Below are 26,951 nucleotides of genomic sequence, written 5' to 3' on the forward strand. Positions count from 1 at the left end.
TATTACACAAACTCTTTCAGATAACTTGTTTATGTCCATGCATATTTGGTCTAGCAGAAAATATTTAGTTTTAAAAGCATTCTCACTGTATAGTACAATTTTTTTCCTGTTTCATACAGAAGTTTGAATGTTTAACAGTCACAAAATAAGAAGGCTTTAGAGCTTCAAATAAGTATATCAAAACAGTGTCATAAAAGTTATATGGTGAATTGGGTGGAGAGGAAGCAGCCATTCATAAGACCAAACCCACATACGCACAGGAGATAGCAATTAAGAGGCCAAGGATATGGGTTGTTTGGAAAGTATATTTTAAACAACATGAAAGATCTTTGGACCTTTGAAAATGCCCCAGAAATGGAATGAAAACAACAGGCTTTTCTCTTTTCAGAGCATTGACTTACAGACCTGTGATTGGAAGGACCTTACTTAGTAGAAATACATATTTTTAAAAAATATTTTCCTTTAAGTTGCTTAGACTATTATATGTACAGATTTCTTTCAAGCATCCCCAAACAGTTGCACATGTAAAGAAACTGAGTCATAGGGGACACTAAATCAAAATAGCAATTTTCTTATGTTACTACATGATTCTTATTTGACACCAGTTATACCACCATCAGTTAGAATTAATTTATGTTCACAATAAAAAATGATTTGTGATCTCTCAAGTTGAAGCTTTCTATATGATAAAGAAATTGTGCCTTAAAAAAGGACAATTGGGTTGGGGTTGTAGCTCAGTAGGAGAGTGCTCACCTAGCATATGTGAGGCACTGAGTTCGATCCTCAGCACCCTATAAAAATAAATAAATAATATAAAGGTATTGTGTGCATCTATAACTAAAAAAAATTTTTTAAAAAGGGACACCTTAGGTGGTTCTCTCTCTCTCTCTTTCTCTCTTTCTCTCTCTCTCTCTCTCTCTCTCTCTCTCTCTCTCTCTCTCCCCCTCTCTCTTTCTAATTGAGAAACTGATTTGTTTGGTGGAGTCTAGGATTTAGCTAAGTATTATGTCAAAGGACTCTCCTTAGTGGAATCTGACTAGAATGAGATTAAGTTTAAAGTGCATGGCTGCTCATCCTCGGGACTGCTTAAGTAGCTTGTCCAAGGGGGGTTGGGTTCACTTTGGCCTTGTGCTTCAACAACAGCAGCCATCGGATCTGCCACTTGAGAACTGAGATTCTAAATAGGGCACTGGGCTGGCAGCTGTATGGACATGACCTCATTTAGTTTTCTTCCAAAATCCAGGAGTGTGTGTGAGGGACACTGAGATTCCTCACATTTCAGAGGGCTCTGAGGTGTACCCTGTTTCTGCTCTCACACTTTTTTGTTATACTTATAGTCCAGGAGGAACTTGGATAACATGGTAAGCTCTCAAGCTTAGCAAGAGGGTATCAAAACAAGGGCCACAGAGGCCACATTTCCTGGGGGCAGCTTTCCCTGAACAATCTCCTCTTCTCACACCCAAATTAAGTGGGGTTCTCTTACTTAAAAAAAAAAATATATACAATTCATTTCTAGGACTCAGCAGTTTGTGATTATCTATTCACTGCATGATTACGGGGTGGTTCTGCTTCCCTATTAGTAAGCTCTATGAAGGTGAGACGTGTTTCTTTTCCTTTCCATCCCACAAAGATCAGTGCCCGGTACACTGCATGTATTCAAAAAGCATTACTGTGTATGAAAATGATATTTGTCTTTCTGCTGATATTCTAGACATAAACTGAGGCAAGGGTAAGAATGCCATGGGAGGGAAATGGTAGTTCAGAAGGTTCTGGAAGCAGGTGAAGTACCATGGTTGTCACAGTGTAGAGAAATGAGCCAGCTAGGAAGAATTCTTGTTATCAGACAGGGAAAGACTCCTATTGAAAAGTGAGGCATCTCTGATAAGTAAATAACCCGAGTTTGCTGCCTGGTTTTGTGATTTCATGTTTGCATGTTTTATGGCTCTGTGTATATTTCTTTCCCTGACTAGTTGGTCTGAAATATCATGAAGGGGTCTGAGGATAAACACACTATTTCAGAGAGACTATCATCCTTGGTTTTAAGAGAGTGATTTATGGCGAGGCCAAAGCCAATTAGGACTGAGCATGCTTATTATGATACCCTTGGTTGATGTTTTACAGTTGAGTTTTCAGATTAGTTGATTCTCATAGATGTAATGTGAAGTAGACAGCTCTGAATCTTTGCCTCAGGTTCATAGAGGAATAAAGGGATATTCAGAAGAAGTTGATTTATCCAAGATAAAGTGAAAACATTTTGAGTGCTTACTATGAGCTAAGGCATTACACTAAGCCCTTTATATTAAGTATATAATATAATCCTCATCATATCTCCATGAGATGAGTAGCCATTACTGCTATTTCCATTTTACAGAAAAGAAAATTGAGATTGGAGGACTGGGGTTGTGGCTCAGTGATACAGTGTTAGTCTAGCATGCATGAGGCACTGGGTTCGATCCTCGGCACCACATAAAAATAAAAAATAAAGATATTGTGTCTACCTAAAACTAAAAAACAAATATTAAAAAAAGAAAATTGAGACTTGGAGATGTTGAGTAACTTACATCAAAATATACAACTAAGAAAAGAGAACCAGGCTTCAAACCCAGCTAGTCTCAGGAGTGCAAATGGTAAACTGCTTTGCTATTGAGCAGCATTGGGGGATCTCTGATGAAGGATATGCTTTGTTATTTGGATTTACTCTTGTAAATTTACTCTTTGTGGCCCTTGTTTTGATACCCCCTTGCTAAGCTTGAAAGCTTACCATGTTATCCAAATTCCTCCTGACACCTGGATCAATTCTTCTATTTCAGGCAGTTTAAAACCTGTTTGCAGTCTCATCTTGACTTAGAATTGATCAAATGGAGGACACAGTGATGTCACTACAAGTGATTGAAATTTTATCAACTAAGTTTGGATTAAAAACCTGAACCCTAATTTTTTAAAAATTGAAAATTGTTAGCTTTCCATCACTGTGACAAAACACCTGAGAAAATCAACTTCTAAAGAAAAAGGTTTGTTTTGGTTCATGGTTTTAGAGGTGTTAGTCCATGGTCTCTTGGTCCTGTGGAAGCAGCATATCATAGCAAAAGTATGTGGTGGAGGAAACTTGTTTACCTCATGACTGCCGGAAGCAAAGAGCAGGAGGAAAGGGCTAGCATTCCAGTACCCCTTCAAGGACATGCCCCCATGACCTAACTTTCTATGACGAAGCCTTTAGCATATGGGCCTGGGAGGGGGTGGGGTTGGTGGGGGTGGTGGGGGTGGTGGTGGGTGGTGGGTGGGTGGGGGGGAGAGTTATTTAAGATCCAAATCTTAACAAATACATTTACTAATGCTATATTTTTATAGGTGTTTATCACTTAATAATCACAGGACACATTTTATTGAATATATTGAAAAAACTTTTATATTTCTCTGAAGGTGTACTCAAAATGATTAAGAAGCATAAAAAATCTGTCCATGAATATATTTAATTATTTGAGCTCTTTTTACACCATTAGCTCTTCAGGGAGATAATAACAGTGACCAGCATGTTTTGGACCTTCTGTAGGTCCAAGTCTCTCTCCCATGGGTTCTTTTTACATTGGGCTTTGTAATTGAAAAAAGAACATGGAAATGCTATATTTTATAGCTTCAAAGTACAACAACAAAAAGCCCTCGCTTGGATACCTAGCTAGGAAAGTAATCCAGCTAAAATTTTGGGCCCGTGACAGAGCATGCAGGCTAGACACCTGAGATAAGGAAGAGGGTGTCATTTATGGGTCTTTTGAATATCACTGACTGCATTTCAAAGTCACATTAGAGAGGGTATTGGCTCATATTTGGCTTTTGTGTGTGTGTGTGTGTGTGTGTGTGTGTGTGTGTGTGAGAGAGAGAGAGAGAGAGAGAGAGAGAGAGAGGGAGAGAGATTGTGTTTCTTTATGCCTTTCCCCTCCCCATTATGGATAACTGAAGTTTTAATATACAGTAGTGACATTCTAGTAGATGAAGGAAGGGGGCAGTCCCAGAGGGCAATCTGAACTTCTGCTTAGTATATTTACTCTTGCTGTTTTCCTTCCTCCTCATTTGTAATTCAGGAGGCTCTCTGACAAGAGAGAGACAGCAAGGCTTCTTAGATGGATGGAAGAGCCTCGAGCTGGGATACCAAGCTCTATGAAAAGGTCGGCTATGGTATTTGCTGTTACCTTTAGGCAAATCATTTGATCATGCTGTGCTTTGGGTTCTTCCTGTGCTTGTTAAATGTAAATAACATGTATCTGTGCATTTTGTGGTTATCAGTTACATTTTAAGTGTGTGGGTGATTTATGTTTTTCTAGGCTGGCTGCTCAGGTATAAAGCAAAATCCACTTCTTTGCGATGACAGGCTTTGTCAACTGACTCCCAAATCCTTCAGACTTGTGCTGCCATCTATTTTGTTTCATATTCATGTGACATATTTGGCCATCTTGAAGCTGTAATTAGGCAAGAAACTATAACTGGGGCATACCTTTTTGTCTCCTTTGTCTTCAGAAACGAAATATGTCATTTTATGTGCTCCTGTTGCTTTATAGCTCTCTCCCCTATTGGGAGAGAGCAGCTTTATCTGTGACATTGATCCCAAGAGATGGGAAAGGTGACCCAGGAGACAAACTGAGTTATTTGGACTTGCTACCATAGTTCCTTTTAAATGTTTTGGGCCAGGTACAGTCTGTTACAATTCTCAGCAGCTAACAGAGAGTTTGTGGGTAAAGAAATTATTTTGTTCCCCATCTGTGGGTCACTACCCCACTATTTTATAAATGAAAATCTCTGAAGTGAAATAGGAAATCAACCAAAATATTTGTTTCTTTTGCTTTGAACTAAAATGAAGAGTATTTACATAATTTCTGGTGCAAATGAAAAGCATTCTCCAAACAAACCTGGGAAGGTGTTATTAGAGGGCCTAGGAAATGTGTTACTCCTTAGTTGTTGCTCAGGAAGCAGCAGGAAGAAGTTCAGACACAGGAACACAGTGTAACTTTTCAGTTTTGAAATATTAGGTCTCCTTGTCCTATAAACATCAAAGCAACATCCGGGTCAATCTCCCAGAGCTGAGATCGCTTTAAGTGTTGAGTCCAACTTCCGTTTGTTACTTATAGGGAGCAAATTTGGGGTGTTTCATTCTTGGGCAAGGTTCATCAATTCTGCACATTGCTTCCTTATGGTTGCTCCAGCTACAGAAGCTTCCAACAAAGGCAAAGCTTTCTTTCACTCTTGCCTCTTAGGAACAAGTAGCCAGCAACTTGTCAGAATTGGGGAACCCGCACGGCGGTGGTGATGATGGGAGTGAGAGCAAGGCAGAGGTTGGTCTTTCCCTCTAAATGCCCTGCTTTGCAGCAACTGCCAATTAGGGTGGAAGTTTGGGGAGTGGGAGTCTCGGCTGTCGGCCCTAAACTGGAAACTAGGCAGCTGACGCAGAAACAAGAACTGGCAGCGTTTGACTCTGCGAAGGCCGAAGGGTCGAGGCTGTTCATCCAGGGGTCGGTCTGTACAACCAGGTCAAAGTCCTGCCGTGGGGTGGGATGAAGGGCCCAGAGGTTCTGCCGGCACCACCTGGGAGAGGCGGAGAGGCTTGGCTCATGCCTCTCCGCCATTGCGCCCAACGCCTGCAGCCCTAGGGCGGACGCGCGCGCCAGGCGAATGCGCGCCTCTTTGTCCCGCCTCCCGGCCGGCCCACTCGTTGAACGGAAGGAGCGCGCCCGGAGAGAACGCGCCCCAGTCGAGCGTACGTGCTCCGGCTGGAAACTAGCGCCGGCGGCGTTGGCGTTCCGCGGGCGGAAGGGAAGGGGGAGGTGAGAAGGCTGAGCGCCGACCGCTCCTCCCCCCGCCACTCCCCGCCTCGGCCCTGAAGGGGCTGGATGGGCAAGTTGGACGCGATGGCTCGAGCCCGGGCGGTGGCGGTACTGGCTGGAGGCGGCGGCACCTCCTCCTCCTCGCCCCGGCGCCGGCGGTGATCAGAGCGAGCGGCCGCGGCCCCCGATGAGACTGTTGGTGGGCTGGCTGTGCCTGAGCCTGGCGTCCGAGTGGCTGGCGCGGAGGATGTGGACGCTGCGGAGCCCGCTCTCCCGCTCCCTGTACGTGAACATGACGAGCGGCCCGGGCGGGCCGGCGGCGGCCGCGGGCGGCAGGAAGGACAACCACCAGGTACGGCCGGGGCGCTGGCGGGGGCGTGGCGGCCCGGCCTTCCCGCGCTCGGCCCGGCTATTGTGCGGGCGGTGCGGCGAGGGGGCGGCCCGGAGAAGCCCCGCGGCCCCGGCCTCTCGGAAAGTTTTCCCCGCCGGGCGCCAGCCCCAGCTCCGGCCCCGGCCCCGCTGCGCCTTTTGTTCGGCGGCGCGGGCGGAGGACGGCCTCCCCTTCCCCCTCCCGGGGGCCCGAGCGTGGGCGCCCCGGAGCCCCGCTTTGTCCCCGGGTCCCGGGCGGCCACCGCGGACGTTCGGCCACTGGACTGGAGGAACTTCGCGGCTGGCGCATGGCCGGAGGCACCCATCTGGCATCGAGGCCCGAGAAAGAAAGACCCGAGTAAAACCATTACCTCGGACAACCTTCCCAACCCCTGGGAAACAAAACGAAAAGCCGGTTCCTCTTTTTGTCTGGTGGAATTCTTCAACATACAAAGGGTCGTAAAGAAATTTAGCCGTGCACCGTGAGCCGTTCGGCTGACATTTCCCCCTAAGCCCTTAAAAATGTATTTGACAGGTCCCTGCTCCCTGTCTGCAGAGCCCTCCCCTCCCGCCCAAGAGGCGTCTCCTTTAAACTTCAGTTTAGTTAGCTGACCGGAAAGATTGGGATCAAGAGGAAGATGATGCAAGCCTTTAAGGAAGGGTTTTAAAAACAACTGGGCAGGAGCGAATTATTTTAGGAGTTGTAGTTGGTGGATCCTGAGCGATACGATGTGACCGGCTAGGTGGTCTTTTTGTTAGCTCATTTTTGTGCCACTTAGGAGAGTATGTGTGGGTCAGCTGTAGAATTAAGAGGCAGATATTTCATATTTGACCATGTGATTGGAGGTTAACCTTGCATTCATTGAAAAAGAGGCGTTTGAACTCTGCCAAAGTTTTGGCTTACTGTAATACAGCATTGATATAATACCTTTTGCCTTTCCAGGGAGCAGTAACTGATTATTTTCCATATCATTTTGGGTCTCATCATTTTCATGTATTTCTCATTTTCCTGTGTACTTATTATACCAGGTGTTCAGAGAATTCAGACCCAGGTTGGTTTTGTGTGTCTTAATGAATGTAAAGAATTGTCTAAGAAACAGATAAAGCAATTTATTCATAAAAGTAACATTTAATTTTTATTATTAACTACTTCTGGTAGCTTTTTATTTATTTAATATGCTGGGGATGGTACCCAGGGCCTCTCTGGCAGGGAGTGAGTGCCCTGCCACTTAGCTTTTTCCCCCTATTTTTAAAGGAATTGTAAATTTCTATAACATTTTTTTTTGAAATCTCCCAGTGCTTGCAATATGGTAGGTGATCACTCCTATGATATTGTTGGAGTGTGTGTAATTGTTAATACACAATCTTAAATTATAAAACCACATTTATTGCCATGGACTGATTACTTAAACTAGTTCATTCCTGTAGAAACAACTCTAAAGTACTATTCTATTAACTGTTCAGTTATTGAAGAGGCACATCCAGATGAAACATGGATAATGGTGTAGAACAATGAATTAGAAATGTCATTTTTAACAAGCATTTGATAGAAAGTAAGTCCTGGAAAGGAAAAAAATACACTTTTTTTTCATTTAACATGGAATTATGGTTGAGTCTCTTAGTCCGTATTTATGACAACACTTATGATTACTGCAGCACCATATGTTTTCAGTGCTCATAAAAAAAATAGCACTTTTTTTTAAAATTGAAAGACTGTTTGTATAAACTGTGATTTTTATGGAGCCTAGAAAAGAATGATAGCTGTTTACATGGCTTCAATATCTCCCTACAGAGAGTATTTTCTAATTGTGAACCTTTTTAAAGCTGAGTGTGTCAGACTCTAACAAAAACTAATACTGATTTCAGATACTGCACTTACTTTATTGTGTTTCTGAGATACTTAAAAGTGTGAGTGTGTGTGTGTGTGTGTGTGTGTGTGTTTTAACCAGTTGCATTTACAACTTGGCAGATAATTTCTCCAGGGTGAAGACTAATCCTATGCTTTCTAAATACTTAGGGAGGATCAACTCTTCCTTAGAATAATGAATCCAGCCATTATTTTGAGATGAATACATTCATGTTGTGAAAATATAATTGTCCATGAATAAAGATTAAAATGAACAAAAGTAAAATGTGTATGGAAACCACAGTGAACTAAAGGAAAGTAGGAGACTGTTCTTTCTGTATCATGGCTGAGCTGATGATTTGTTATTCCTTTTATGTTCCAGACCCTAGGTTTGCCTCATGACTTTGTTGCTTGTGAAGTAACTTTACTCTGATGGTTTCCCCTTCAAATTAATAGTTTTATACATGGTCTTCTGGTGTTCATTTGGGCATGTGGGTTCCACAGCCAGCCACATCTGGTTCTTCTGGAGTTGCATGAAAGCAGGAATATGGATTTGATTGACCCATACTTAGTGCATGTTTTCCTTCTGGTTATTTTACTAAGGAATTATGATGGAGGATTTTTTGGTTAGACAGAGAGAGAGAGGTCTTGGGTAATATTTATTTATTAAAAATTGCTATTTAGTTAATATAGCCTGGAGCTAGAAGGCTCCAATGGGCCAGGCCAAAGCAGCTCTAAAACTATGGTAGCAGCACCACTTTTAATAATTTGGTTCAGTGTGCTGGCTTCAAAATTGGAATTATGTTTCACTTTGGGCCAGTGAGAAATAGGGCTTCTCTTTGAGAAGGGATATGGCCCACAGGCCAAATTAGTCTCATTGATTTATTATTTAATTTTATTTTTTTAGATGTAGTTTGACACAGTACCTTTATTTTATTTATTTATTTTTATTTGGTACTGAGGATCAAACCCAGTGCCTCACACATGCTAGGGGAGCACTGTACTGCTGAGCCACAACTCCAGCCCCATCTCTTTGATTTTTACATAACTGTGAAGTAAGAATAGTTTTACCTTTTAAAATGGTAACCAAGAAAAAAAAATACTATTAAATAATGAGAGAATTTTATGTGTGAAATTCAAATTTCAGTGTCTGTACATAAAGTTTTATTGAAACAGAGCCACCATTTAGCTTAACTATGGTCTGTGAGTGCTTCTGGGCTACAGCAATTGATTTGAGTAGTTGTTACTGTATGACTCACAGTCCTTCAATATTTACTATCTGTCCCTTTACAGAGGAAAAAAAAGTTTCTGTTTAAAATTTATTTTAATTTGTTCTAATTAGTTTTACATGACAGTAGAATGCATTTTGACATATTTACAGGAATAGAGCACAACTTGTCCTTCCTCTGGCTGAACATCATGCAGAGTCACACCAGTAGTGTAATTATGTGTATAGAGTAATATAATGTCCATCTCATTCCACTGTCCTTTCCATCCCCATCCTTCTCCCCTTCCTTCACTCCCCTCTGCACAATTCAAAGTTTCTTCATTCTTCTCCACCCACTCTTAGCAAGGAGGTATCACAATACCAGACCTTAAACTATATTACAGAGCAGTAGTAACAAAAATGGCATGCATGGTGTTAGCACCAACTAAACATGTAGACCAATGATACAGACTAGAAGACACCTAAACCTACATAAATACAGTTTTCTCATACTAGATAAAGGTGCCAAAAACATACATTGGAGAAAAGATAGCTTATTCAACAAATGGTGCTGGGAAATTGGAAAACCATATGTAGCAAAATGAAATTAATCCCTATCTCTCACCTTACTCAAAAATCAACTCAAAGTGGATCAAAGACTTAGGCACTAGAACAGAGAGACCCTGTGCTTAATAGAAGAAAAAGTAGGACCATATCTCCACCATGTTGTTTTAGGAACTGACTTCCTTAAAAAGATTCCTAAAGAATAAGAAATAAAATCAAGAATTAATAAATGGGATGGATTCAAACTAAAAACCTTCCCAGCAAAGGAAACAATAATGTGAAGAGAGAGCCTATAGAATGGTAGAGAATCTTTACTACACACACCTCAGAACGCTAAAAATTTTTTTCCCAGATTCCTTAATCAGCATCATATTCCCAGTCCCTGGTGGCAGAGTGGCTAGATTGTCTCATTGGGGAGAAATGGAGTTAGGCAGTGAGAAACTAGAAGGAATCACATTTTAATGTTGGTAGACTCAGAACTTAAAAATAAAACAACAAAAAACTTTGGATCTAGTCTTTTTGATGCCTCACAGCTAGTGCTTAAAGTTAATGCAGTTATTAAGGGGCTATAGAAACTTGAAAGAAACTTTAAGACTCCACTAACTAGATTCTTGATAATAACAGCCATTCACAGCTTCTCAATTGGTGGAGTGGAAAAAAATGTTATAAAATTTCTCCAGGTGACAAACTGCATTTTTTTTAAAGCACAGATAGCATTCATATCAGAAATTGTTTAGATGTAACTTAAAATTGCAAATATGGTTGTATCTGTTAACCTCAGAACTATGTCATGCTACACTTGATAATAGATTCAAGATAGAATTGAAATAATTTTTTTTTCCAAATGAAAAAATACTTGGATTCATAGCCAGAGTTTAATGTTGTGCTAAAGGACAGATTTGGTTTCCTATCCCATGCCCTCAAGCACCTTGGGGAGGCTGGTTGAAGTCAGGCATGAGTTAACAGTGCTTCAGGGCGTTAGCCAGGCAGCTTGTCACTGATGGATTGGTGTCCACCTCTAAACTGCCTTCCAAAGTCTGGAGGCTTTGTAGCACAGCACCAGAGAGTCTTTGGAAAGGGTTTCTTTCCTTCCTCATAACCTATGTTGAAACCCTGACCAAATGTTTGCTTCAGTTTCACAGAACTCTGGGGTCTCTTTCTTGTGCTGAATACCAGGGGTCTTTATGTTCCTCTTTGAAGGTGTCCTAGAAGACCCTAGTAACTTCCAGTAAAAGGGCTGTTTAGATTCTCCAAAGCTTTGTTAAAATCCTACTATTTTAAAGTGAGGTTTTCAAAGGAAGATTGCCAACAATTTATTTATGAAATCAGAGCTAAGGCAACTTAATCTAATCTGTATAAATCATCCCCTCCGTGGATTTGAGGTTGCCTGCCATCAAATGCATTGAAATGTCACATAAAGAGGTTGTTAGGTTGGATTTAAGTCATTTGTGGAAAAGTGGGGAATGACTTGAATATTGACTCATACGCTTAAATGCAAGAAGGTGTCATTGGTGAAATATCTCGACTGATTTGATTGTATTGCAAAATCTTAGAATATGATTTTTTGAATCCTTAGCTGCCAAGGTCAGTGTTGGTAGGCTTGCTCTGACACTGTGCATAGAAAGGTTCTGTGTTCCTGGATTCTGAACAGTGAATTCTGATTGTGGTGGCACTGAATGCCTCATGTCTTTGGTCACCCATTTCTTATGAGAATGACTGGGTGCCCAGACCTACAGTGTGGTTTTTAGGCATTTCCCTGAACTGCACATGTCCTGATTGTTCATGTCCTTCCCTTTCCTGCACAAGCCTAGGGGAAGATGAAAAACTTTTGGGTTTCTTTCCCATCCTAGGAGATTATGGGACTGGGGCTATATATAGAGTCTTAGCTTGTTCTCCTTCCCCTTTGACATTCATCTCATTGCATACAAGAATATCTTTTATTCTTATCACTCTGGAGATTCCTTAAGTGTTTTTGGAGCTCCATACTTGGGACCTGAGACAGACCATATATTTACCTTTTTATTATATCACACCATCTAAAATCATTAAGTTGGTTCTTATAACTTCCTGATTCTACTAGTGTGCTTAATTCCTTTGTATTTTGGAAGAAAAAACTATATAGCATATCTCATGTTTGACTAAATGAGAAACTCCAGAAATAATTTCAGAAAAACTTTTAGCTATGTCCTTCATTCTATTAAACAAATAGTTTCTTAGGAAAATCAAATTCCTACTTTGAAGGAGTGATTCATCTACCAAGGTTACATAAATATTGATATGTTCATGTGCTTAAGAATTTTTAAAATAATAGACCTAATATTCCATAACTTTAATTTGATAATACTGTTAAACACAAACATAGTTCTGCTGTCCCCACCTAATTTGACTTTATTATTTGGCTAATTATTAGTATTTTGGCAGTCTTATTGCAAGCATACAGAATATTACTATTTACCATTTAAAAAAATTATTTTAGTTGTAGTTGGATACAATACCTATATTTTATTTTTATGTGGTCCTGAGGATTGAACCCAGGGCCCCACACGTGCTAGGCATGCGCTCTACTGCTAAGCCACAACCCAGCCCCTATTTACCATAATTTTTAGAAGATGTTATGTTTAGTTATCACATCTTGTTATACTTGGCAACAGCAGATAACTAAGTAGAATAATTCTAGTTCAATTTAAAAGATTTACTTGGTTATTTAGATTGAACACAGTTTGAGTGAGCTTTAAAGCCAGATGCTAATTGAACACCTTTGCAGACACTGTGGTCTCCAGCTGAGGAGTCCAGCCCCACAGTAGAGATGGCAAATGTAGTCCCTACAGTGTGGAATTTAATAAACATAGTACTTTGTTCTTGCCTGTACAGCTTTGTCTCTGTAGCTTTTGAGGAACGTGTATTCTAAGAACTCACCTGCATGAAAGGGCCCAGGAGATCACAGGCAGCCACCTAGTGCTGTGAGCTCTGTACAGCTTTTCATTTAAGTCTGGCTGTCTGGAGAGAGGTGACTTTAGAGGGACCACTGGCTGGGGTGCAGGGGGTCTTGCACTTATTTTCTCTTTAGTTGGCCTTAGAACAAGGAGACTCCTCATTTAGAGCTCTGAAGACCCTGATCAAGATCATAGTCTCTTCACTAGTTTCTCCTGGTGTCTGGTTGTATTTTCCCCATTGGAATCTAAGTTCCCTGAAGCCAGCAAGTTCACCTTTTAATCAACTACAGTCCCTAGACCACATATGAGCCAGGAGAGTTAGGCAACACTGTTGGTGAGTCAGGACAGTGAAGTTTTCTGACTAAGCCCAGGTAGGTGTTCTTATGCCCTGGGACAGATGCCTGGGGCATTTTGGGTTGTCATTTAAGGTAGTGCTACCAAAATCTGATGGGTAAAAACTTAGGATGTTTGCAGCCACCATGCTCAGCCCCAATAACAAAGAATTATTGGGGCCTAAATGTCAGCTCCAAGGATAACAAATTCCTGGCCTTTTGGAATTTGGTTATTGTCTAAATCGGATTATCTTTTCTCTTAACATGTCCAGTTCAGCTTAATTAGAGAATAGTTCTGCTTTCTTAAGCAGACATATTGGGTAGAGGTGAGAAGTACCTTTTTTTAAAATTTTTAATATTTAGTTTTTAGTTTTAGGTGGACACAATATCTTTTATTTTAATGTGGTGCTGAGCATCGAACTCAGTGCCTCAAGCATGCTAGGTGATCACTCTACCACTGAGCCACAACCCCAGCCCAAGTAATAGCTTCTTTGAAAGGTATTTTTTTCCTAAAATATTTATTTTTTAGTTGAACACAATACCCTTTATTTACCTATTTTTATGTGGTGCTGAGGATCGAACCCAAGACCTCACATGTGCGAGGTGAGCTCTCTGCCGCTGAGCCACAACCCCAGCCCTGAAAGGCATTTTTGTTCCTAGAACCACATGTACCTAGATTGGAAGCTAGAGTCAGCTGAAGCTGCTCGGGACCCCAGGCTTCCTAGTTGTTCAGTAGTTACCAGGTGGTAAATGGAATTTAAAGAGCTTGGCCAGGTGCCTGGCACACATGGGTGCTCAGTCAGTATCTTGCTTGTTTGCTTGTGGTGGTGCAATTTTGTGGTGGGTGGGTAGCTAACCACTGTTTGCAAAATTGGATTTAAGAAAGGCCTTGTAGAAACCTTGGAGTTGAGAAATTGACAGAAACGCTGTGACAGCTATCTCCGTGTTTATCTTTATGTTTCCACCAGGATTTTGTTAGAAATGCCAAATTCTGTCTATTTAGACTGCCTGTGATTCTTAGCAATGTCTCATTTAACAGACATTGCTTGTTTGTATCTGCGCCAGGCTCTGAAATCAGTCATTGTCTTCATCGTTACGAAGCTCCCAGTCTACCTGCAAAGATAGACACTGAACATGCAGTTGGTGTACAGTTACTTAATTCAGAGGTCATACATGTTGTCAAGGATACATGGCATGTATATGAGAGGGTATTAAAATGGGGGAAGGCTGACCTATTCTGGAAGTTGAAGAAAAACATACCTGAAAAAATATTTAGACTGAATTTGAAATAACCAGGTAAAGAGGCAATTAGCTGGAAAATGTAGAGGACCCTGTGTCATAGACTGGCAGGGAATGCCATGAGGTGAGGCTATGAACACAGAGTAGATGTACATCCTGTAGGGCCTTGTATATCTTATTGAATATTTTGGATGTTATTCTGAGACTCCTGTGAAGCAGGGTAGCAACATAATCAGATTTGCATTTTAAAAGAGGTTTGCTAGGTCATTTATGTTTCCAGACCACTTTTAATTTCTGGAAGATCAAACTGCCACCTACATTTAGATGTATATGTGTGTATGTGGGTGGGTGGGGTTATGCTATTTAAAACAAAGCAAAACAATTTTACTGTGATATAATCCATATACCATAAAATCTGTCCCTTTAACATGTATAATTCAGTGGTTTTGATATAGTCACAGAATTGCACAACCATCACCACTATCTAATTTTATCCCCACTCCCCTCTCCAAAAAAAAAAATAATAATATAGTCTGTACCCCATTAGCAGATACTCCCTTTCATTCCCTGCCTTTATTGTCCCCTAAAAATCTACTTTCTGTCCCTGAATTTGCATATTATAAATGTTTTGCACAAAATTAGGTAGTATGTGACCTTTTATGACTGGCTTAGTTCATTTAGCATGGTTGTCAAGGTTCATCTTTGTCAGGGCACAAATTAGAACTTTATTCCTTATTATGGTTGATATTATTCTGTTGTATGGATCTACCACTTTGTTTACTCATCCCTGATGGGCATTTAAGTTGTTTTAGCTTTTTGGCAATTTTGAATAACACTGCTGTGATTTGACATTTGTATTCATACAGATGGTACAAGAAAGGACATAAATTTCAACTTTAAAGAGCTTAACTTCTTTTTATTCTGTATGGCATTCGGTTTAAGAAGCAGCTTCTTTTCTGAAAGACTTGTGTGGCAGTAAAGTTTCAACCTACATGTATTAATGTTGATGAGAAATATGTCATTAAAAATCAGAGTTTTTTTCTTGGCACTTGACAGCAATATTTGCAGTTAATGGTGCCAGTTCTTGATTAGTTTTGGAAGTCAGAGGCCATTTTTATGCTGGTTTAGTTGTTCATTTTTAAGTGGATGCTAAGGAATTCTTTGCTCCTCAGTTTCAGTTGAACTACTTGTCCACTTTAATAGAATGTACTTGATTGCCTATTATCAAAGTAATGATTTTCATCTTGATTAGTCATTTCAGAGCATAAAAAATAAATAAAAGGTAGCATAGCCTCAGTATTACAGAGTTCAGAATGTGTACCAGGAGATCACGAGTATAATAAAAAATGGTTTACGACCTGCACTGGGGCATGACTTCAGGCCCAGTAAGTATTAAGATTTAGTAAACGATTAAGCAAGAACATTTTCAGGCCAAGGAAAAGAGCGTAGGCAGTTAATACAAGAAGCTTCATAACTTGCTCTATAGGGTGGGGAAAATAAAGTTTTGTATGAAGTCCAAGTGGTTTTGGTAACAGTGGTTAAATGGTAAATTAACACAAATCAGTCAACAACTGGAAAGGTTTGGTGTATCTAGTTTGGGTTACAAAGTTTGTCAAATGATGAATCTTTGAAGTTTAATGTGCCTGATTCTTCTTTTTGTTGTTTTGTAACTGGTTCTTTTTAATGTTAGTGTCAGGGATGTTACCCAAGATTTCGTTCAACATTAAGCAAGTTTAGGATAACTATAAATTTGGTCCATCCATTGTGCAACAAGTTACAGGATGCCTACTGCTGATAAATGGTCACATTTGTCAAGGGCAAGCAATTTATTTCTTTGGCCAATAGACTCCTATTTGAGAAAAACTGGTAGTTTCATAGTAAATAATTGATTAATAATAACTGGTCTACTCTGCAGTTTCATCACTATACTTAATGGGCTCACTCTTATTTATCAGGCCATTTGAAGAATCTCATTGCTGCTGTTATCATAGAATTCGCCCATGTGCTTGTGCTGTATTGGGTACATGCCTGCTTTATGTTGTTTAATCCTAATAGTCCCCTACCAGGATAGATGGATAGTAGTGGCATATGTAGTCTACCAGTGAATGAATAAAGGCTCAGATTAAGTGACTTGTCTGAGCTCACCTAGAAATGCAGAGCCAGGACTTGATTATGGGGCTGACACTAAGTCTCACTTAGAGTTTCCTCTGCCACTATTTCTCAGTGAAACAGAAAACATTTATTAATGGAGTGTTAAATTTTATCTACAGTTGAAATTCTTGAATTTTGTTCTAAAAAGTATAATTTGGCTAGAGCCTATTCCTGGAAATTTGGTTCTTCGCTTGTTGTTACTTGGTTTTCTCATTGATTGCAGTATGACCTTAAGTAATTTCTTCATCTTTCTTAAGCACATTCATTCCCATCTCTAAGGATGCCATATGCTCTGTTATTAAACCTCAAGATTTCTAAAGGTCTCTTCTGTGTAGCCTACAAGATGACGGACAATCTAATGTAGTCGCCGAGTGTTCAATTCTCCTGCCTACTGTCACTGATATGTTTAGTGATTTTGAGTTAAATCTTTGCACTATGTGACTGTTTTCTTATCTGAAAACAAGATTAACAATGCTAGCTATTTGCCTTCTGAAGTTGAATTGACTCTCGGGGAGGAAAGGCCAGCATAGCTCTTCTAGATCTCAGTGAAGAAAGCACTGGGCCAGGAGTCAAGAGTACCTGGGCTGATGATCCGGTTCTGCCTCCAGTGGCTCTGCATGGCATGCAAGCCTTGCCCTCCCCCCCACCCTTCCCACCTGCCTTGAGGATTTATAATGAGAATTGAGAGGTCATGTCTGAAATGTATTTTATGCTTCATAGGCAATATGAGTATTAAAGATGATGATTGTCCTCAAAAGTACCATCATGAGATTATAGTATTTGGAAATCTTAGATTTGATTTTAGCTTCTGTTTTTTGTTTTTGATTTTCTTAGGTGACACTTCAGTTGTGTGTTTTAATTTTTTGTTCTTTTTTGTTCTTTTTTGTTCTGTTTTGTTTTTTAGTGGTATGTGTGCAACAGAGAGAAATTATGTGAATCACTCCAGGCTGTCTTTGTTCAAAGTTACCTTGATCAAGGAACACAGATCTTCTTAAACAACAGCATTGAGAAATCGGGCTGGCTATTTATCCAATTATATCATTCTTTTGTGTCATCTGTTTTTAGCCTGTTTATGTCTAGAACATCTATCAATGGGTAAGTGAATCTTGGACATTTTGTTTTTCTTTATCTTTAGGTTTAAAAAAGGAAAAGTGAAAAAAGAAAGTTATCTTGTTCAAAGTATTGACTATCTCAGATGCGTTATTTTTGTTTGCCAAAAATCCTCTGCAGTAGGTCCACTGTTCAGGCTTTCTGTGCTTTTGCTTTTAAAATTCACTATAACTTGGTGAATAGCCCTATGGAAAGAGTATAACTCTATGGCAAGAGTCACTTAATTCAATATTCACAGCTTTGATGTCCATAGAAACCACCTGGGAGGTCTGTTAACATGTAGAATAAGAGGTAGTAGTAGGTCTGGATGGGGCCTGAAATTCTGCTTTTTGTGTGTGATTCTGGAGATTTAACTCAGGGCATTATGCTCTGCAAGTGTTTTACCACCTGAGCTACATCCCCAGCCCTTTTGGTCTTTATTTTGAGATGGGGGTCTCCTTAAGTTGCTGAGGCTCTGGCTTTGAACTTATGATCTTCCTGCCTCAGACTTTCAAGTAGCTGGGATTATAGACATCACCACTGTGCCTGACTGAGATTCTGCAGTTTAAGCAAGTCTCAGGTGATGCCAGCGATGCTGCTGCAGCCTGCTAGTTGTGCATTTCAGAGTAGCAAGACCCTTAGAACCAAATCCTTAAGCCCTTAGGCTGAAGAGCAAGACCTTAGCCTTAAACACAGTTCCCAGAGGTCTTTTTTTTTTTTTTTTTTTTAGGGGATTCTAATTTCTCAGCCCAACAGTGGATGATGGTTTGTTTGAAGAGTCTTACATTTGTTCTTACATAATGTCTGGGGCTCACCAGGATTTTGTAAACTTATTATGGATTTCTGTATTCCCAGACTGGTTCCCCCATATGAATCCACAGAAAAGGATTTAGGAATATTATTTATCCTTTTGAATCCAAATTTTCAAACATCCTCAAGGTCTTAGAATTCAGAAAGCCAAAGAGAAAAGCAACAGGGCATGATACTTAAAAAAGCCTTATTGGACCACTGAAGTCACTGGTTGGGCCCACTTTTCTTTTCCCGTGAGGTTTGGAGCCAAGTTCTGCTGAATGTCTGGATCCCAGTCTGTCATCTGGTCCTTAAATATGTTTTCAGCACCGCAAGCCACTTCTCAAGATTTCTTATTTGATGTTCTTCCTTATTGCTTGTGTGAAATTGCCTTACATTTGCTTCAGCAAACAGTTGTTATTTTTGTATTGGGAGTTGAGTTTATACAACTTGGTCTGACATTTTGTTCCTAAAATTGGTTGTACTAAATTTCTGTCCTATGCCACTTATTCTTTCTTGGGACATTAGATGAGTCAGTGTAGCAGATATTATTATTTTGGGAGTCCTGTAGCTCTTTGAAAGTATAAAAGGTAGGAATCCTGTCTTCAAAAAGTAGTTAATTTTTTTTTAATGTAAATTGGGGTTTTTCAAACTTTGAATCTCTTCCCTCTTCCTCTACTTGTTGGAACCTTTATAAAATTCCCTGCTGTAGATTTTTACAGTTTGATCAAAGAGGCAATGCAATTAATAAACCCCTTTGGTTTCTCGTATCTCTCTTTTATTTTATTTATTTATTTTTTGAAATGGGATCTCTCCTGTTGTCCAGGCTGGCCTCAAACTCGTGGGCTCAAGCCATCTACCTGCTTCAGCCTCTCAAATAGCCGGGACTACAGGCATGTGCCATCTGCCTGGCTCATTATGCTCTTTACTTTTGATTATTATTTTTTTAACCCACTACCTCCCTGCCAGCACATCCCTCTTGCCCTGTGTTTCTCTTCTCAACAAAAAACTTAATTTTGAGTTTCTTGGTACTTTCCACCCATGGCAATGGTAGATTATTACAAGTGACTGCCTCTTACAGAAATAAATAATTATGGTAGTACTATCTTGAATTAAAGTTCTTATCAAACTAACTCTATGGTAGAAAGGAGAAGGCCAAATAGTGAGATACTTGCTGTTTTCAGAGTTTATTTTGCAAGAGGCAGACCTCCTCTAAAGACTCCAAATCGAGAGAGAACTTGGATTGAGGCCAAAGAACCTAGGAGGGATATAAAAGACTAAAGTCAGAGACAAATTAGAGAGCCACATCTCTTTCATGATTTGTGTTTACCAGAAACCTTGTATCAGACTAAGTGTCTTGATATTTTTGATGGGACAATTTTTTTATTATGTTATACTTCCCCACACATTGTAGGAAGTGTAACTTTTCTGGCCTTGCTTACTAAAGGACATTAATACCCCCAAGTCACTGCAACTGAAACTCCCCCACTGCCCCTAATAGGCAAAGTTGGTCCTGGTAAACAACATTGGGCTGGATGGACTTAACTTTTAATCTTTTAAAGCCATATTGCTGATCTTTGGAAATAAAACAGTGCTTCCCCTCTCTCTCTGATGCCCTTAAATGTAGATAAGTCAGTAAGTCAGATGACCTTATCAACTCTGACCTCAGATGACCTCCAGTTCTAGAATTTGATGGGTATCCTGATAGTATTTCTCATATCCCAAGAAGATGGCCTGGAAAGCATGTTGTTTTATAGCTGGGAAAGTTTATGCAAAATAACTATTTTGTGCAGTTACTTTGGTCCTGTGCCAAGTCAGCATCAAGTAAAATCTGCCTCCTGAAGCCATGCTGCTTGTAGCCTCTTCCTTCTTTGACTCTGAGGCCTGCCTGCAGTTCCTGCAGCTATTTCAGCAGGTTCAGTCCCTTTTCTCAGCTATACATGTATTTCCACGAGAAGGTAAGAACAGTAGAGGATTAAAAACAACTTGTCTTTTTTTTGAGATATCCTTCTCTGGTAAGTGGTTGTAATTTATAACATCATGGTTGGTTGTCTCTGGGGTCTTTCCTCCCCACTCCCCAGACTTTGAGCATTTCTCTGGGCCAGATTTACTGTAAATATATTATTAAATTTGGTGGCCTTAAATTAGCTCTTATTAAATTATTAAATTTAACTCTTCTGAGGCCTTAATAGGAAAAAAGGAGGGGGATTGTTGCATGAACTCCCTCCCCTATTTTTTTTTGAAACTGGTCTTGGCTCAAGTAAGCTGTTGCATGCACTTTTTCAGTCACTATGTAGCAAACATATTTTTGTGTTCTGATTGGAGAAAGTGGCAGTAGAAATTTCCTTGCTGTGTCCTAGACCAGTGAGTTTCAGTATGCTTTGCAGGATGTGAGGAAGAAGTGCCTCAGGAGTTACTTCAGGTTGCAAAGAGAATCCCAGAAGTGGGCTGGTGGCAGCTCCAGGGCTCTCAACCTCGTGCCAGCAGCAGCAGCAACAGCTCTCTTGCCATTTTATACTGTATATGAGTGCCACTTCATTTAAAGAAAATGTTCTTCTGCTTAAAGGAAGTTGGATGTAGGATTTGAGAGCTAGAGGTCAGGTTCTAAATATGGAGTTTGTTGTATTTCCCAAAGTGGTGCTTCCAGGAGACTTGGCTGCTTTTCCATGGGTTCTCTTTGGTCTCCATTCTCATTCCTCTCAGGTTCTTTTTTTTCAAAGGCATTATTACTATTGGGAATGTTTTTTAGGACCTTTGGAAATAACAGGACCAAGCCAACTATAAAACATAATCCTAAACAAATACGAATCTACTTCTTGAATGCAGATTAACTGATGTCACAAAGACCATTCTTTTCATATTTTTTTTTAAGGTTCTTTTAAAACTATTGTACAAAAGCTAATTTTTCCCCTTCACCCACTGTTTAGTTCCATCTTCCAACTGGCCTTTTATCCTACTTGATTTCTCTGCATAGTGTTGGGGATGATTCTGTTAGCCCGTCATCTTTTTAACTGATAAACATGTTCTGTTACTCCTTCTGCCTTTCCTTCCTGTTTTGACTTAAATTCTTCACATTCATCTTTCAATTTCTTATTCATTCCTTTATCTATTCCCTTCCTCCCTTTTCCTTTTCCCATGCCTTTGAAGGTATTATTTACAACTCTAAAGACAAATGCTATCTGTAGTTATTTTCTTATTTTATTTGCTTTTTAATCTTATAAGTCATATAAAAGATATTTTAGTCATAAAACTTTTATAAATTCAAAGGGTTGTTGGTGCTGAGTCACTACATTCACTTTTTCATGTATATTGGGTTTAATTTGCATAGACTCTTCCATTTTTGTCCTTTTTTTTCAGGTTGCTAGGAAGAGGTTCAATGTTTGTATTCTCACCAGATCAGTTTCAGAGACTGCTTAAAATTAATCCAGACTGGAAAACCCACAGACTTCTTGATTTAGGTGCTGGAGATGGAGAAGTCACAAAAATCATGAGCCCTCATTTTGAAGAAATCTATGCCACTGAACTCTCTGAAACTATGATATGGCAACTTCAGAAGAAGAAATACAGGTACTATTTCTAGACATGGTTTGGGACATACTTCTTGGTTTTTAGATGTATTTCTTCTTGAAAGTATGTTATTTAAGGTGTATGGATCAGAAATCATTTTCCATGATTAGGAACTAAAATATAATATATTTCCATATATAATTAAATGGAAATTTAAAGAGGAAATAATCTTTCTATAGCAGAATTTTTTTCTGGAGCAGAGGAAGGAAAAGGACTAATGAGAGAGCTTGGAAAAGGCACGTTAGATGTAGAGACTTGTTCCCTAATCAGAATCTGATAATCGTAAATATTTTGTATGTTTAATATTAAGTACATTTGCATTGTTGCACAAACATCACCACCATCCATCCCCAGAACTTTCTCATCTTCTCCAACTGAAATTCTGTACCCATCAATCAGTAACTCCCTTTTCTTCCCTTCTTTCAGCCTCTGACAACCACCATTCTACTTTGTCTCTGAATGTGACTATTCTAGGTACCTCATATAAGAGGAATCATATTTTCGTCTTCTGTGCCTGACTTTTTTCACCTAACATAATGTCTTCATGGTTCATCTGTGTTGTAGCATGTATCTAAATTTCTCTTGGTACTAAATAATATTCCATTGTATGCACATATCACACTTTCTTTAGCCATTCATCTGTCAGAAGACTTTTGGGTTGCTTCTACCTTTTAGCTAATCCTTCTACCATTTGGCATTGTGAGTAATGCATGAACATGCGTGAACATATCTATTAAAGTCTCTGCTTTCACTTATTTTGGATATATACCTGAAAGTGGAATTGATGGGTCAAATGGTGAGCCTTAATATTTTGGGAAATTTGCTATATGTTTTCCATAACAGCTATACCATTTTTGTATTCTTGTCAACAGTGTTCAAGGGTTCCAGTTTATTAACATCCTTGACAGTTATTGCTATTTTCTATTTTGTTTTTTAATAACAGCCATCAGTAATGATGCGTAGGAAGTGTCAAATCTTAGTTTTAAGAGACTTAGGAAGAAGTGCAATCTTTATTCAGTATGGATTCTTTTTGTTAGGAGATTTCTGTGTATTGGCTGAGTATAGAATGGAGGAGCTGGAGCTGGAGATGGCCTCCTCTATGATATTTTGGAAGCCTAGCTTAGCCTTAGAGAGAAAGAAGAAGAATGTGTAATCACTTACTTTGCTATTTCCATGTTTCTACTTTTTACAGACTAACACTAGACATGGAGCATCAGTGTACCTTTTGGAGCAGGACTGGACTGAACATTTGCAAAACATAGAACTCCTTATCCCAGGGAATGGGAAGACTAAGTAGGAGGCAATGGAAGGGAAAATTATAGTAAACAGATATTTAGTGTGATTTTCTATGGAAGGAAGGAATAAATGTAATAATGTCTGAATAACTGGGTATAGGCCTGTAATCCCAGCAACTCAGGAGTCTGAGGCAGGAGGATTGCCAGGTCAAGTCTAGCCTCAGCAACTTACCAAGACCTTGTCTCAAAAATAAAAAATTAAAAGGGCAGGGGATGCAACTCAGTGGTAAAGTGCCCCTGGTTTCAATTCCTGGTACCCAAAACTAAACAAACACACAACAAAATAAGGATGAATTTGAGCTAGTGTACGTATAGGTTTAACCATCTCAGCATTCAAACTTTAATTTTATGTTAAGAGAATATATTTCTGTCTTTCACATGGAAACTACCTAACTAATTCTGGGATGGATTTAGTGAAATCATTCTAGATTACAACATGCTGATGGTATTTGGCTTCTGATTCATTGTACATGTGAGTTTCTTTTAAAATAAAGTATATAAGTTATCTTTTTAATTGCTCATTTCAGTGTTTAAAATCAGAACTGTTGGAAATTTTATCCTGAAACTGTAATCTTAACAGTAATATTTTGAAATTCTTCTTTAATGCCATAAATCAAGTTTCTTAATCTCAGTAAAACAAAATGATTTTGAAGCCCTAGTGCTCTATTTATTTCAATCAATATTTAGTTCAATTAAACACCTGTACAATAGGCTGGGTACAGTGGTGCATGCCTATAATCTCAGTGGCTCGGGAGGCTGAGGCAGGAGTTCAAAGCCAACCTCAACAATGGTGAGGCACTAAGCAACTTAGTGAGATCCTGTCTCTAAATAGAATTTAAAAAGGGCTGGAGATGTGGCTCAGTGATTGAGTGCCCCTGAGTTCAATCCCTGGTACCCCCGCCCCCCACCCCCCCAAAAAAAACACCCAAACCTAAAAAAATCCAAAAAACCACCACCAACAACACTTGTATAACAAAGGAATATGACTGGTTACTTTAAGTTAGACTTGTTTAGAGGCGACTCTGTTTTATAAAAATATAGATTGAAAAAAGATGTAATTGAGTGACTTATGTTCCTTTTTGTTCTATTCAGAAATGCTATAAAATATCATTGTTAGTAATGTCTCTAAAATAACCCTCATTATACTTTTAGAATTTTCTAAGATACCTCCTTGTTCAGCATTTTTAAAGACTTGTTTTCCACAGATCCTTTTCTCTGTTTCCTTTTTCACCTATTTCTATTCCAACATGTTTTACTTGTTACATTCTGACTGGTGTAAGCAGGCAGGAGTAAGTAGTTTATAGAATTGACTCAGTGATTTGGTTAGCAAAGACTCTGTCTCTTTTTTTCTCATAGCTTTATTGAGGTAAAATTGAAGGGCAATAAAACACCCATATTTGAAGTATGCAATTTGATTGGTTTTTGACATGTATGTAACCAATACACTCAATATAAAAAGCATCTCCATTATTTTTTTTTTAATTTGAAATCATGCAGACTGTGTTTCCTGCATGGTTTATTACATTAGAAATCAGTCACCTTAAGATATATAGAACCTCACCCCCCAGGTTATCAAAGACTTGATATTAAAAACTTCCCCTTTCTGTAAATAAACATTGTAAAAGACTAAAAATGGTGTGTGTGGGGGGGGTGGGGGGGTAGGTGAGATTTTCTAACCATGTTGTTTGCTTATAGTTTTATGAGGCTGTCCTATGCTTTATGTTTTTCTGAGTAGTTATTTAGACATGAAGATTCTAGAGTATGAAATTGTCTCCTGGCAATGGATATGATGAAAAGATTTTTAGGTTACTATTTTATACTATTCCATTCTTAGTATAGGAAGGACCCTAGGAATAGAAAATATGAATATATATTTTTTTTGATTCACTGCTAGTGAATGTTAAAAAGTAAGATTCATTCTTTTGTTCTTTCATTGGTGAAGAGAACTAATTTTTATTACTTTGTGTCTTCATTCTTATTAAACATATTAGTTCTTATAAAGAAAGTTCTGTATGTTTTAGTATTTGTTAATAGGAGAAATGGTAAATTTAAAGAAACATGGTTGCTGTTTGTCTCTTGTCTGGCCTTTGTATTTTTGCAAATATAAATTATAAGTGAATATTTTGAGTTTACTTTGTTTTGGAAGACAAAATTAGAGCCTTTAGTGGCGTCTTAAATTATTTTTAAAAGACGTCTTCAAAGCAAGAAATATTAGTCAAGTTCTTTCTGATGTTTTTCTAGAGTGCTTGGAATCAATGAATGGCAGAACACAGGGTTTCAGTATGATGTCATCAGCTGCTTGAATTTGCTGGACCGCTGTGATCAGCCTCTGACTTTGTTAAAAGATATCAGAAGTGTCTTGGAGCCAACTAGAGGCAGAGTCATTCTTGCCCTTGTCCTTCCTTTTCATCCCTATGTGGAAAATGGTAAGTATGGTCAGACCAAATCTTACCCAGAGTTGGTCACAATTAAACATTGTCTAATGTTTTTTAAAATAGGCTGGAGTTTAAAGTAAAACTGTTATCTCATTTAAAATATCACCTTATCGGGCTGGGGTTGTGGCTCAGAGGCAAAGCTCTTGCCTAGCATGCGTGAGGCCCTGGGTTCGATCCTCAGCACCACATTAAAAACTAAATAAAGGTATTGTGTCCACTTACAACTAAAGAATAAATGTTTAAAAAAAATCACCTTGGTTAATGTTCATCTTAATGTTGATCTTATAGAACTCTAGTACTCTCTTGCAGTGAAAATAATTAATACTCAGCTGGACCTGCCTACTTGAAGTTGAAAGCCTAAAATGTGTTTGTATCCTCTGGTTTTAAATGGAGCTTCAACCATTTATTTATTGGTCAATAAATGATGCGTTTTCATCTGCTCATCTGTACTTGCTGAATGTCATGCCTGTTTTGTTTTGCATTTTTCATTTCTTGTCTCAGACTAAAAAAAAAAAGATAGTTGTTGTTACCTGTTTTTCTCTTTTGAGAAAATATATCACTTCTTTGAGTAACATTTGATTTTATTTCATGATTTTGCTCTTCAGCAATATTAAATGAAGATTATTTTAGAAGAAATAGGCTTGTTTCATATCACTGCAGATTTATTATGACTTCTGGCATTTAATGTGACCTAATGTCACATGAATTCATAGTTTTAGCTTAATGTGTTTTGCATTTCAGATCATCTTGGAAATTTTGGCTTTAAGTCTCTCTTTTGTATTTTTATAAGTTAAAATACATAATATAAAAATTATTTGTTGTATAAATCATACATGTTAATTCTTAAAAATCTTTAGTTCTGTTTTGTGGTCTAGTTTAGCCATTCTTCAAAAACTCTTTAACAGCTGGCAGACATTTTAAGAAATCCATTACTACTTTGCAAGTGTCATAGTTATTAGATATCATGAAGTCTTTTTTTTTTTTTGAATATTTATTTTTCAGTTGTAGTTGGGCACAGTACCTTTATTTTGTTTATTTGTTTTTATGTGGTGTTTAAGATGGAACCCAGGACCTCTCATGTGGTAGGTGAGCACTCTACCACTGAGCCACAACCCCAGGCCCATGAAGTCTTTATCTTAAGGAACAATGTTTACATTTCTTACAACCATGAGTGCTATATGGGTTTATGTTACTATTTACATGCACCTTAATTTTTTCTTGTCCTTATTTTTGTTTCCTATGTGCCTTAGCCTTTCAGAATGAATGCCTAACTACCTTGTGGTTTTAGATTTGTGTTGATGGTGGGGAAAAATGGGAACTCTTTA

At 38.8% G+C, this 26,951-nt stretch overlaps 1 protein-coding gene across 4 annotated transcripts in view; it reads left to right on the forward strand.

Moving 5' to 3' along the window:
* Positions 1-5,782: 5,782 nt before the first annotated feature.
* Mettl9 (methyltransferase 9, His-X-His N1(pi)-histidine) overlaps positions 5,783-26,951 on the forward strand; it is a 38,476-nt gene continuing 17,307 nt past the window's right edge. The window contains exons 1-4 of one of the 4 annotated variants that reach the window (XM_076840100.2): positions 5,786-6,162; positions 17,356-17,546; positions 21,687-21,896; positions 25,433-25,617. In XM_076840100.2, coding sequence (XP_076696215.1) covers positions 5,998-6,162; positions 17,356-17,546; positions 21,687-21,896; positions 25,433-25,617 — 751 coding nt within the window. In that variant the 5' untranslated portion in view covers positions 5,786-5,997. Of the gene's footprint in view, positions 6,163-17,355; positions 17,547-21,686; positions 21,897-25,432; positions 25,618-26,951 lie in introns of all 4 variants that reach the window. The other 3 variants (XM_076840099.2, XM_076840101.2, XM_076840103.2) reach the window with 3 other exon arrangements.

The sequence above is a fragment of the Callospermophilus lateralis genome, chromosome 19 (genome assembly GCF_048772815.1).
Source record: "Callospermophilus lateralis isolate mCalLat2 chromosome 19, mCalLat2.hap1, whole genome shotgun sequence".
In the NCBI taxonomy this organism is placed as follows: Eukaryota; Metazoa; Chordata; class Mammalia; order Rodentia; family Sciuridae; genus Callospermophilus; species Callospermophilus lateralis.